At 39.2% G+C, this 12,548-nt stretch overlaps 1 protein-coding gene across 1 annotated transcript; it reads right to left on the reverse strand.

The window, feature by feature from the left end:
• Window positions 1–579: 579 nt before the first annotated feature.
• fibpa (fibroblast growth factor (acidic) intracellular binding protein a) lies at window positions 580–9,086 on the reverse strand. The gene is made up of 11 exons (XM_012861856.3): window positions 8,734–9,086; window positions 8,557–8,641; window positions 4,334–4,532; window positions 4,064–4,190; window positions 3,719–3,819; window positions 2,470–2,603; window positions 1,878–1,986; window positions 1,697–1,760; window positions 1,514–1,600; window positions 1,316–1,413; window positions 580–882 (listed from the first exon to the last, which is right to left on the reverse strand). The coding sequence occupies exons 2-11, from the start codon at window positions 8,639–8,641 to the stop codon at window positions 813–815; spliced, it is 1,074 nt and encodes a 357-aa protein (XP_012717310.1). The 5' UTR covers window positions 8,734–9,086; the 3' UTR covers window positions 580–812.
• Window positions 9,087–12,548: the final 3,462 nt, after the last annotated feature.

Below are 12,548 nucleotides of genomic sequence, written 5' to 3' on the forward strand. Positions count from 1 at the left end.
AAGCATAACTGGAATACAAGAGGTGTAAGTACTACCTAAATTCACGCAAATGTATGTATAAGGAATCACAACATTTTCTCATTAATTGTACTTCTGGTTTAAGTAAACCTCCCTTTTATCTGTGACTGTGCTGTGCTTGTGTGTGTGTGGTGGCAGAAATGCCAGCTGTCATTACGGGGAATGTTGTTGAAAAAATAAATAGATCACACCGCCACCCCATGCTGGACCCCCACGGCCACACACAGACACCCCACACACTGGCTGGAGTTCATCACATGTGTTCTGATCCCATTTAAAAAAAAAAAAAAAACTCAAAACAGTCTCAACTCAGAGCTTGGCTTAAACATGTTCCCAATGCAGGGTTTAAAAAAACAAAATAACAAATCCTTACATCATTGCTTTATCGTGATTTGATTCCCGTTTTCTTTTTTTTCCTTCTGGTCCCTTATCTCCCACCCAACACCCACAGGATCATAAGTCCTATATCTGCGGCGGCTTTTAATGGGAACATCTCATCCGTTTAACGCTGCACATAAAACACAAAGACGTGTTAAATCGAAAAATAAAACAGTACGACACTCCAGCGGTTGAATTTTTTTATTTTATTTATAAACCAATTTTACAGCATCTGAACAATGAAAGAGCCAATAATGCAACACGGAAAGTAAAATAAAAAAAATATTACTGCAGAGAAAGCAGAACTGAAGAGAGAGAATAACGGCTTTATGGGGGAGGCAGACGAGCCAGGAAACAAAAAAAAAAAAAAAAAAAAGGAGTGGGGAGAGGAGAGGGCAGGCGGCCAGGGAAACGCCTCAGTCGTGATACATTATGAAGATGCAGCTTTTGATCACGCCCATGTATCTGTCCCACACAGCCTGGTGTCTGAGGGGCAGAGAACAAGCAATCAGTGGGTAAATGATGCAAAAATCACAGCCAGCAAACAGGAATTGTGAAATCTGTGCAAAGAGAGTAAATGAGGCAATTGGAGTCCCCCGAGTTTATCCAGGGGGGTCGTTGCTTCTATTTATGAATATCTCTTTGTTAAGCCTGAAGCGGTGCAGAGCTGTGTACAGCCTTAATTACATTCCTGAGAGTTTACATGAGAAACAAGGCGACTACAGTTTGAGAAACCATATGTAAGGCATGGCAGAACATAGATGTCAGTTTCAACAATAAGCTCCCTGATGAATGTAGCCTTTCTGGATTATTCTTAAGTTTCCTGACTGCATTTTAATAAATCGACTGAGGGCGACAGCTAGACCTGGTGCCACACTCGGCCTGATAAACTCTGCGGAGTGAGCGCATGTTGACTCACTTGAACGGGTCCAGAATGTGGGCTGAGTTGGTGTAGTGGGTGAGGTAGAGCTTTATGTCCGCGGCCGTCCATCGGTCTGAGCGGCACGGCTCGATAAACTGGGAAAGAAAAGGAAGGTGGGAAGTCACGCGGCCTCGCAGGCAGACCGATTCCTGGCGATCTAAAACACAACTTTACCTCAAATGAGTTTGCACTGACCTTCTCTACAAGATCAATGAAGAAATCTCTGACGTCTTTGGTGTTTGTTAACTTTGTGGCAATGTTGACGAGGCCTCTGGAGAGATTCTGTAATAAAAAAATAATCCCCTTTTTCTCCTTTCACTGTAACAGTTAACAAAAGATTACATTTACGTTAGACCAGGGAGTGTTAACGTTTCTTACTTTAAAATTAGCTTCCATCTCTGCGAAAGCTTTAGTTTTTCCCCTAAGAGCTGTGCAGACCAAGCTGAGGGCACAGGAAGGAAAGAAACAGGAAATTAGATAAAAGCATGTCGATTAAAGTTTGCGAGAAAGCCGGAGTGTTTCTCAGCCATCGGCACAAATTGGAGAGTGTCTGCTTTACCTTTTGTGCTGATCCAACAGATCTTTGTCAGCGATTAAAATCTTCAGCTCCTTCAGCTCCTGTAAAAACTCTTTATCCAGATCGACGTCCATGTCTTCCACCATGTTGTCTACAGAGAGCAATCGAGTGAGACCCCCACGAATCAGTTTAAAATAAATCATTTTCTCAGGACTGTCATTGTGTTAGACACAGTCCAACTGTAAGCAGGCCGTTGTTCCTAATTGAAAACACTCCAGATTCAGAATTAAGTCAACCTGGGACGAGTACAACTCAAAGGACCTCTGGTGGTCAGTGAGCCTCACTGAAGGAGCGCGGCTCAAACTGTTATTATAAAGAACCAACCCACGCAGTGAACACTCATTTTCAGCCTAAAATGATGTTGCATGGTTTATAAATATTTTATAAATATCAACTCTAAGCTTTTCTTGGACATGCAGCTTTAATATTGCGGAGCTATATAAACATTAAATCTTGTCCAAATACAATGTGACATTTGATTAATGAGCTATGTAAGCAGCTAAACGCGATATGTGTGCAGTTTATGTTTTCACGACGTCAAAAGGCGCCAAAGGAAACAAGCAGAATCCCTCACCAACGGCCCCGACTGTCCAGTTGTTGATAAGCTGCCCGGCGCATAAAGCAAAGTCCTGGAAGGTGAGATACTGCAGCTTTTTTTTCCCCGTCTCAAAGCGGTTGTTGGCAAAGAAAACAATGGCAGCGTAATCCCTGAAAAGAGACAGAAACAGCCCAATGTTTGATGGGTTTAGGTTTCCACAGGGCTGCAATTTTAGGGTTAAAACAGACAGAAAAGAAAACGCAGTGCCTCTAAAAAGTATTCATGCCTTGTGAACTTTCTCCTTTGTCGCATTACCACCAGAAACTTTAACGTTATACATAGGGACACGAAGCAGGGCGTAACTGTAAAGCGGAAGGAAGACGATGCAGGGTTTCAATCGCTTTAACATATAAAAGTCAAAAACGTGTGCCTTTTATTTCTATTTGGCCCCATTTACTCTAATACTATCTGATAAAAATAGGTGTTAGAGAACATCTTTAAAAAAAAACAGCCTCGTGGAGATAAAGAGACACAGACAGACAAGCCAGGATTGAACACTGCAAAAACTGATCTAAAATAAGCAAAATGTTCTTAAACGTAGTGTTTTTGTCCTTGATCTGAGCAGGTAAATATGATCATTTGCCAATGGAACGAGTATTTTGACCCCTAAATTAAGATAATTAGATATCCTGCACTTGAAATAAGATGATGGAGATGAATTGTTCCTATTTTAAGTGCACAAATCTTATTCTATTGGCAGATCATCTTATTTACCTGCTCAAATCAAGGACAGAAACACTAATTAAAATTTTTTTTTTTACTTATTTTTAGTTCCGTTTTTGCAGTGAAGTTATAGATTTTTAAAGGAGGGTTAGGATATGAAACAATATCCCAAACATTGACCATCTTATAGACTAATGTTACAGTTGTTCACAAAAAAATGGAAACGTATTAATCCTACCCTCCCTGGGCTTTATGAAAGAATGGCAGAAAGCCAGGACAAACTAGGTAGGGTCACAGAAACCTGTGGAAATTGTTTGCTTTCTGGTCCACATGTGCATCAATAAGACAAGATGGTGGCGGCATCATGTCGGCCTTTCTTCAGCAGGGCAGACCTTCTGTAAGGCTGGATGGGGATAAATGCAGGACAATACTGGGAGAAAATGTCAGAGGCTGTTTTTTGTTCTCTTTCCACTTTACAACTAAGCGCTACTTTGTGTTGATCTGTCCCCTCAAATCAAAATACACCCAAAACATCTAAAACTCTGTTATCCTCATTCAATACCTTGCGAGCTTGTCAGAGAGAAGGAAATGCTGACGTATGTTCTCCACCAGGGGTCCCTTCAGCTCTTCCACGACTTTGAAAACACGTTTGAAGTTGTCAAACTGAAATACAGCAGATGACGCAGAACACTCGCTGAATTACGACATCGTGACTTGAACCGCGAGCCAACCACAGCCAATAAATTCTTGCTCATGTTGAAATGACTCCACGCAGAAAAACAAACAAAAAACACGAGAGAACGAAAGGGATCTGCGTCTCATTTGAAGCAGCACCGAGTTTCACAGCCACAGAATAAAAACACGGCGTCACTTCTAGGCTGAGGGTTTTTTTTTTGTTTTTTTTTACCTGTCGCCTGCAGCTTTTCAGGGTCACACCTGTCTTGGCACTGATATCGTCCAAGTCTTTCTTTGTTCCTTTGGAGAGTTTCTTTCCTAAGACCTCGCGTACGAACGTATCATCAAAGGCATAGTACCTAAACAAAAACACGATACTTTAGGAAAAAAAAAAACACATGGGGTGCATTCTCATATGACATGAAAACAGAAATTAAAGATCTAATTGCATGACACAAAAAGCGAAGTGTGAAAACGAAACAAGTGGAAATGGCAGCGTCACCTCTCTATGAGCATGACTTGTCGGTGGGGTGTGATCTGGAAGAGCAGCTGGTTTGCGAGCTTGGCCGGACTCTGGAGCAGGCGCTCGCACATCTGGAAGGTCCTGTACTGGTCCATGGTGTCGCTAAGGAGAACATCTGCGTCTGCCTCACACTCCTCCAGCACGCCTGCGTCCATACGCGCCTTCACTGCGTCGTTCACTGTTGGGTAAAGTTCAAGCCTCGTTAACATGCATAGGGTGGATGTTCCCAGAGGAATGAATACGGCCCACGTTAAAACCTGATCTGCACAGACTGACAACGGGGGGGGGGGGGGGGGGGCGACACTGAAAACATCAACAAATACGCAAAGGTAGATCTGTGTTTTAATCCGTTTGTGTTTATATTTGTGTCTGCTCTGTCCTCCCGACTCAGTTTGCTTTTGCAGGTTGCTTCCTGTTTAAAGTAGGTTGTTCCTTTCCACTGTCTCCACCTGCTTTCTCGGGATAAGAAATGGCTCCAAAGTCAGCGACTCGATGTTCCTTACATAGATAAGTTTGTTACCAACTGATAATTAAACTAAATTTGACCAAATTGTATTATAACTAAGAACAGAACTCGAGCGTATGGTTGAACCCAGATATTTACATACACAGAGTAAAAAGACGCAGTTGTTTTACGCCATTCAATCAGACTAAAGATTTCATTTTTCAGGTCAGGTGGGATTACTACAACTATTTTTTGTATCTTTGTTTGCTGTGGCCAAAATAATGTGCAACCGTTTTTAAAGATTTCAGCTAATTCTAAAGTTTACATCCATTTACTTATTATTTTTTTGGCCTTTTTTGAGGAGTCAAGAGGGTGGAGAGAGAAGGGAGAGACATGCAGTGAATTGCTTGAGATCAGGAATTGAAGCAGGCCAGCTGTGGCATACTAACAGCCTCAGTACATGATGCTGCTCTGCCACACACTAGATTTGCCCTTTAAACTGTATATTTCCATGCCTCGTGGTGCCATCTATTTCATGGAGTGCATCGGTCCTTCCTGTCGTTAAATATCCACACAAATTGATGCTTAGACCTTCCACAGTTTCACAGGTGGGGTTGTATTCTAAGGCCTGCAAACTTCTCAGTTTCTCCTCTAAATCTATAAAGCATCATGGCGAGAACACTTCAGTTCTGGTTTCCTTTGGTTTCCTCAGACCAGAGGGCGTGAGTTTTTGTGTTATTTTTAGAGGGAATGGCTTCTTCCTTTCTGAGGGGCCTTTCGGTCAATGTTGGTACAGGATAATGCCTTGTATACTCCGTTTTTTTCTGGGTTGAAAGACCCAAATAAAAACATATTCATCTTTGTGACAAAGAACCTGTCTTTTTCCTGAATAGTACCATATCTGTCCACACATTGCTGTACTTGTTATACTTGCATATAATTGTTTGAGCAGATGAATGAGGCATCCTCACACACCTAGAAATCGTATCCAAGGACGAAACAGAATCGTGGTGGAGGTCCAACATTATATACCTGATATTAAGTCTGATTTTTATTTTATTTTCCCATAACATCGCAGAAGGAAGCAGTGTGTTTGAGGTGTTGCCTTAAAGGGAACATATGAAAAATCCACTTTTTTAAACATTTTGTTGTGTGCTTGGATTCTCCAGGAGTGCAGAAAAATTGAATAATCTGTCCAGGTGCTGCATGGATATCTTTATATTGTGTTTAGGTCAAATTGTTTTAAGCTGTTCAGTTCTCTATATTCTCCATTATGTTTTTTGAACAATAACCTTTTATGTTTTTCTCTGTGATTTAGCTGAAGGATGCTGAATCTACCAGTGGATAAATCAAAATGGTAAGTTGTGGGGTGTGTTAATCCACACAACTGATTTCACCGTCCCCCAGCATACTACAAAAACGCCTGAAAGGGGTGGAGTGTAAGGCTCTGCGGCGTGGAGGGGGGGCAGGTGTGGAGTGCCTCTTTTGTGTTTAAAGAGACGACACCAAATACGAGTTGCTCAAAGCCCAACCTCAGAACGGGGGTAACAAGGAATTCAGACCAAAGCTGTTCAGTTCCACTTAACACAGATCACAACTGAATGATATTTAAGGTGAAAAGGAAGGCATTAAAAAGCGCTTGAATACGCTTACACAGGCATAACATCAGTACCTGGGCTTTCCCAAACTGTTTAAAGACAGTAATTTTACGTAAACTTCTGAATTTGACTTTTTATACAAATTGGGTATCTGGGTTCAACCACAGATAACTTTTTACTAACTGGAATTATAAACTGAAGTTTTTATTATAACTCGGCCTTAAATCAGAATCAGAAATACTTTAATAATCCCAGAGGGAAATTACAGTTCCAGTACAACCGTACGGGTGAGGAAGGAGCGGGGGGAGCAGCTCTGAGCTCTCTCGCCACAACATCCAGGGGAGTTTTATTGATAAGGGGAAGCCTAATCCAAATACACAATTTGTTATGGGAACAAGCTGCACCAACTTTTCTGTCAGCTTTAAAGTTCTTTCATCGCTGACTCCACGTGGAAAATCTAATATTCCAAATTTGTTGGGCTTTTTTCCGCATTTCACATCCAGATTTGGTCCCATCTCCCCTTTGAGTTCAACCACCGAAGCCAGTCTGCGTTCCAGCGCATCCAGCTTGCGGCTCAGCTCCTCCAACATACGGGTCTGTTCGTTCACCGCCTTAGTGATCGCGTCATATGCAGCCGGTAGCCTGATCAAGGCCACAATTGCTACCGACATCAGCTGAATTTGCTGATACATCAAAAATCGACAGAATCCAAATAGAAGAAATCCAAGTATCATAAATCCAAACATGTATACGTCTTCCACGTCCTCGACTGACAAAATCGAAAAACACACCACACAAAAGGAACGTAAATAATGAATTGGAATCCATCTAACTGATTAGATGAATTTAATTATATATTTCTGTATATAAATTGGATCTATTTGTCTTGTAAAGTGCATTGAGATTAAATATGTTGATAATTGGGGCTATATAGTCTTTTGGGAAAGCCTTTTTTAGCACTGATTATGTTTGAAATATTATTCAAATAACATGTTACTGAGAGAGCTTAAATTAAGACATAATTATCTTTGCTATGTTTAGCATTTTTATAAAGTATGGTGTGGACCATCCCACGGCTTGTTGACACACATTTAAATTTATGTTTTAGTATGTCTCATTTTTATAAATGCCCTCTGCCTTTATTACACAATTTTTTATATAATTTGTTTGCACATCTGTTAAGAATTAATTTGTGAGGAACTAAGATAAGGAAAGAATTTTTAATGCTTGGTAAACATTAAATGTTTATGGAAAGGTATTGCGAGATCCAGCTTATTGTTAGAAGCAAGGAGAGCCTGTTTGAATAGAACTGTGCTTTAAAGAGGCATAGAAAACCTTAAAAATAAATTTCAAAATATTTACATTTAAATTAAAAATAGAACTGCACAGCATTATGAAAACATGTAACATGCAATAACGGTGGCGAATGTTGTAATACCATTATGACTTGCAATAAATAAAGAAGTATTTGGTCTATTCCACATATAGTGAATAATCTATACAACAACAGAGGAAAAAAAACTGACATTTGCCATTCTAATCTTAACATGGTTTTACTGGAAAGGTTGCATCTGGCTGCAACTGCTGTGCCAACTCTTAAGAAAATTAATTGTAGTTTCCTAACGAGCAAATACTGTAAATTAACAGCAAAATCTGAGTGAATGCATGGTATTCATCTTTTTCTACCCAAGTGTGCCTTATTATCAATAACTGAAATATTTACTCTGGTAAGTTTGTTTTTACTTTGATTCTCTGTGTTTCTGATTAAGCTTGTTCTCTGTCACTTTAGAACTAACTTTAGATTAGATTAGCTTGTTTTTGTTTGTTTGTTTCTATTACAATAAACTGTGTGTAACTCTGTCTTTGCCACTGTCACATCCAAATGTCCCCATTGTGGGGCAATGAAGGGACGTCTTATATTATCTTATATAAAAAACTTGTAATAATTGCAGTCCAAGTTTTCAGTCCTTGTGAAGCGATAACACGGCTGTTAACTGTTAACTACAACTAGGTTTCTGGTATGCTCTGTAGTTTTTAGCATCAAATTGTGTCAAGGGGAGTGCTGATCTGTAACCTTTCATCTTGGGATAAAAAAAGTAATTCTGTTATTTAATTACCAGCCTGTTAAAGTAAGCACAGCCAGTAAACGTTGCTCATACCTGTGTACCCATCCAGCCAGAGCTGGTAAACCTCCTCATCCATGATGGTGGTGTTCCCAACGAACACGTCTAGCTCTACGGCCATCTTCGAGAAAACAAAAACAGAAGTTAACATCAACACGTGTTAATAGTTACGTACATAACCAACAAATGGCTGTCAGCTAAACATGTTTGTACCTTGATTTCGGGGGTGTCCAGACCTGCCTAGTTTTGACAAAACGCGCGTCTTCAGTGTGAAACGTTCATTCCGTCAGCTGGATTTAAGCAGTTTTACTCACTAGCTAAATTCCTGCAAGGTTAGCCTCTGGGTTAGCAAGGCTGTAAACCGAGCAGCCGTCAGCGGCAGCAAACAGGCCACCGGAGGACAAAACTCTGTGTTAGGATGGGGGAAAAATCGGCAACATGGCGGCATTTAAGCGGTTCAAACTGTTGCGATTGAAGCAGGAATATCTGTCAGGCGAACGGTGGCTCCAGCTTTGTAGGTCCGCAGTGTCAACAACAGCGGTCACGCAGCATCAGCAGCACATACTTCCGGGTATGTGACGTCACCGCGAAGTTAAGGAGTTAAGAAGAAGAAGAATTTTAAATCTAAAACTAAAGCAATACAATAAGTCGCAAATACCATAGGATCATGCATTGAATTAAAAAAAATATATATAATAATTAATAGAAATTGCTGTACGGTTGAGGAAATTGTTGCTCTGAGATCAGTAGACCAGGGTTGCCATGGTGATATTAAAGTCGCTCTGCAAACGAAGAGTTTCGGCGCTGCGATCAAAATTAGACATTTAGGAGGAAAATACACTGGAGCAAATTGAAATCATAAACATGGCACTATTTATGTTGTGGAAAGGTTTCTGGTAACCCCCCTCCCCACTGTCATGTGAGAAAAAAATTAAAACCCCATTAAATAGCCTTTAAAATGTTTAATATGCAAATGTTCAAGGGCTGGTGTCTAATTACATTTTATTTTATATTATGAGATCATAACTAAAAGAAAAGCAGTTTTTAACTCATCAAACAGTTATAAACAGAAAGATATCTCCTATCCTAGGAAAAGGTATGACACCCTTACACTTTGTGTAATCTTGAACTAAAATGTATTCCGTGACTTTCTTCTTGTAGCCAGCCACGGGACTGTGACACTGGTCTGAGAACACTTTACTCCACACTCCCTCCTTTAAAATAAGAGCCTTGCATCCCGTATATCCTGTTTTGAGTTACCCTGAAACATTTCCATGAGACTGAGATCTCATTTCCCCAAAATTCTTGATGTTCCAGAGCTTTAGAAATGACTTTGTAACCCTTTTGGAAGTGATCTCAATGACTTTCTTCTAATTTGTAAGTAATCAGGCTGGGGGTGTGGCTAGAAGAGGTGAACTCAGGTGTGATAAACCAGAGCTATATTTTAACAGAGGGGCAATCACTTGGTCACACAGTGCCATGTAGGTTTGGATTTTTATTTCCTCCCTTAAAAATAAAAAAGCTTCATTTAAAATCTGCATTTTGTTTGTACTTTTGTTGTCTTTAACAAAAGTTCAAACATATTAAACAAATTTTAGTGTTTAAATTTGTTTGATATTCTGGAACCCCTAAATGTGACAAACATAAGAAATCAGGAAGGGGGCAAATACTTTTTTACACTACTGTAGATCTGCTTTAGCTTTGCATTTCATTTAAAGATCTTTCCAGATTTGTATGTTTTTTTTTTAATGAGCTACGGGGATGCATTGATTTTGTTGTACACAAGTAATGCAAATAAAGGCTGAGATTTATACTCGATTTATATAATTTCCCTTTGGGATTAATAAAACATTTTTTAATTTTATTAAATTGTAATTTGAGGCATCCTTCTGATGACAGTAGAATTCATGATGGAGTTTGTAATGGTGAGTTTCTGCTGCAACAAAGCACCCCTCAACATCACACCTCCACCTCCATAAGGTTCTTCCTTGCAATGCTGTATTTGGTTTATGGCAAACATATCCTCTGTTTTGGTGACCAAATAATTCTCATCTTTACTCATCTGTCCAAAGAAGAATATTCCAGAAGTCTGGGCAGTTGTCTGTATTCTCTCTGGGAAACCTCAATCTGTATTTCATTTTTTTTTTCTCAGAAACCAAAGGTCTTTTCTCTTTGCTCACCTCACATAATAGAAACGTGTGCAGTCTTCTTCTGATAGCAGCCATGTATTTTCACAGCAGCAACAGGCTGAATCATAATTAATAATTACCAAGCTTACCTTCAAGTTACACTTATTGAATACTTTAATTATCATTTAATCTGCTTGATTGCTCATGTATTCATCCTTTTCATGGATTGAATATTATATATCCAACTGTTAGAAACATCTATCCACTCATTTCCTGGACCTACTTCATCCTTTTATAGGGTCACAAGAGGGACTGGTGAATATTTCCAACAACAGGCAGAAGCCAGTGTAAACCCTGGGCAGGTCACCAATTCATCACTGGACATCACCAAGAGGCGAACTGTAAAAACTATCATGCATGCACACATTTCCAGCTGGGGCCATTTAAAGGGCCAGTAAACCCAACATTCATGTCTCGTGATGATGGGAGAAAGTAGTTATATAATTTCATAGTTACTGTGTATGGGCTTCAGATCATAACGCAAGTGGCTCCTTGTTTATATTTTCAGGTAGGAAATGACACAAAAAAAAATACGAAGTTACAATTAATTGAAGTGACCATCACCCATTAAGTGGCAAAACAAACGATGTTAATATTAAAGTCTAATCATTGCACAGGTTCTGATCCGACCATTACATTTCCACACCATTCCCAGATGCTAAGGTAACTTCCACACGCCTTAGCGAAGAATGCTGCTGCACTATTATGCTTATATCATATTCTATAATCGTCTGTCATGTAAAAAGGCTGGAGTTTTTTTCCTCACTGTCAAATATTTTCCACTGTGCACTATTTACTCTGATATTTACTTTTATCTTCTACTCTTGGTGTTTATTTAGAGCTAACTTTAGATTAGACTATAGTTTGTTCTTTTTTGCTTCTTTTTTCCCCATTGCTAATAATTGTGTGTAACTGTCTGTGTGTTTGCCACAGTCACACCCAAATTTCCCCATTGTGTGACAATATAGGTATTCTTATCTTATCCTAAACGAAAAAGGGTCAGGCATTAAACTGAAAATGAGTTAAGAAGTGTAAAAAGTCCAAAGAGAAGCAAGAAAGATCGCTATAAAGACCAAATTATAATTAAAGTACCTAATTTTAAGTATTACTAGCAAGTCTGGCTCCTTGGAAGCAAAATATAAAGAAAGAAATTATGACTCCAGATTTTTGTACAGTGCACAAGCACTTTCAAACCACTTTTTTTTTTTTCAATTAAGTGGTAAAAGCAAAGTAACAGAAATGTCAAAAGTTATATCTCTCTTTTACTGTGGGATGCAGTAGAACAACAGATTAAAAAAATACCAATGGGGCCTTTATTTTAGGTATTTCCCCCTGCCTTTTATTCACCGCATATATGGTTTTATTTTCAATACATTTTTATTGTGAATGTTGAATACTGGTCACAACAAAACTTCAGCAAAAGTTAGTGTCGGAGTTAGTAATTAGAGGGATGTGAGAATGTGTGAGAACAGCATTCAGATTGAAAGGTTGTTCTCTAATTACACTGGCTGCATCAAAGCCTATTTTCTTTATTTCTCTTCAAACCAGGGAAAAAAAACTTAGCTGGAGTTAAAGTTAGTGAATTTGCACATTATTTAAGAAACTTCACACTTGGAGTAAATTGGTAGTGTGATGTGAAATTTCTCCACTGAACACCAACAGTTAATTTTACTGAGAGAGTCATCATTGGCCAGACAGAATCTTATAATGAATGAATACAGTATGTGAGAACTGAAATTATATAAAGCACGTGGCAGCAAGACATACCCGTTCTCTGACCTTTGTCCTTTAATTTGTACTTTTAGTTAGTAGGGAAAGTGTCAGATCAAAGATAGGTTT

The sequence above is a fragment of the Fundulus heteroclitus genome, chromosome 23, assembly GCF_011125445.2.
Source record: "Fundulus heteroclitus isolate FHET01 chromosome 23, MU-UCD_Fhet_4.1, whole genome shotgun sequence".
NCBI lineage: Eukaryota > Metazoa > Chordata > Actinopteri > Cyprinodontiformes > Fundulidae > Fundulus > Fundulus heteroclitus.

Coding starts and splice junctions, on each gene's coding strand:
- fibpa (XM_012861856.3), bottom strand. CDS start 8,641: ATGGCCGTAGAGCTAGACGTGTTCGTTGGGAACACCACCATCATGGAT. Junction 1,414..1,513: donor TCATTGATCTTGTAGAGAAG/GTCAGTGCAAAC, acceptor TTTCTTTCCCAG/TTTATCGAGCCGTGCCGCTC. Junction 883..1,315: donor CACATTCTGGACCCGTTCAA/GTGAGTCAACAT, acceptor TCTGCCCCTCAG/ACACCAGGCTGTGTGGGACA.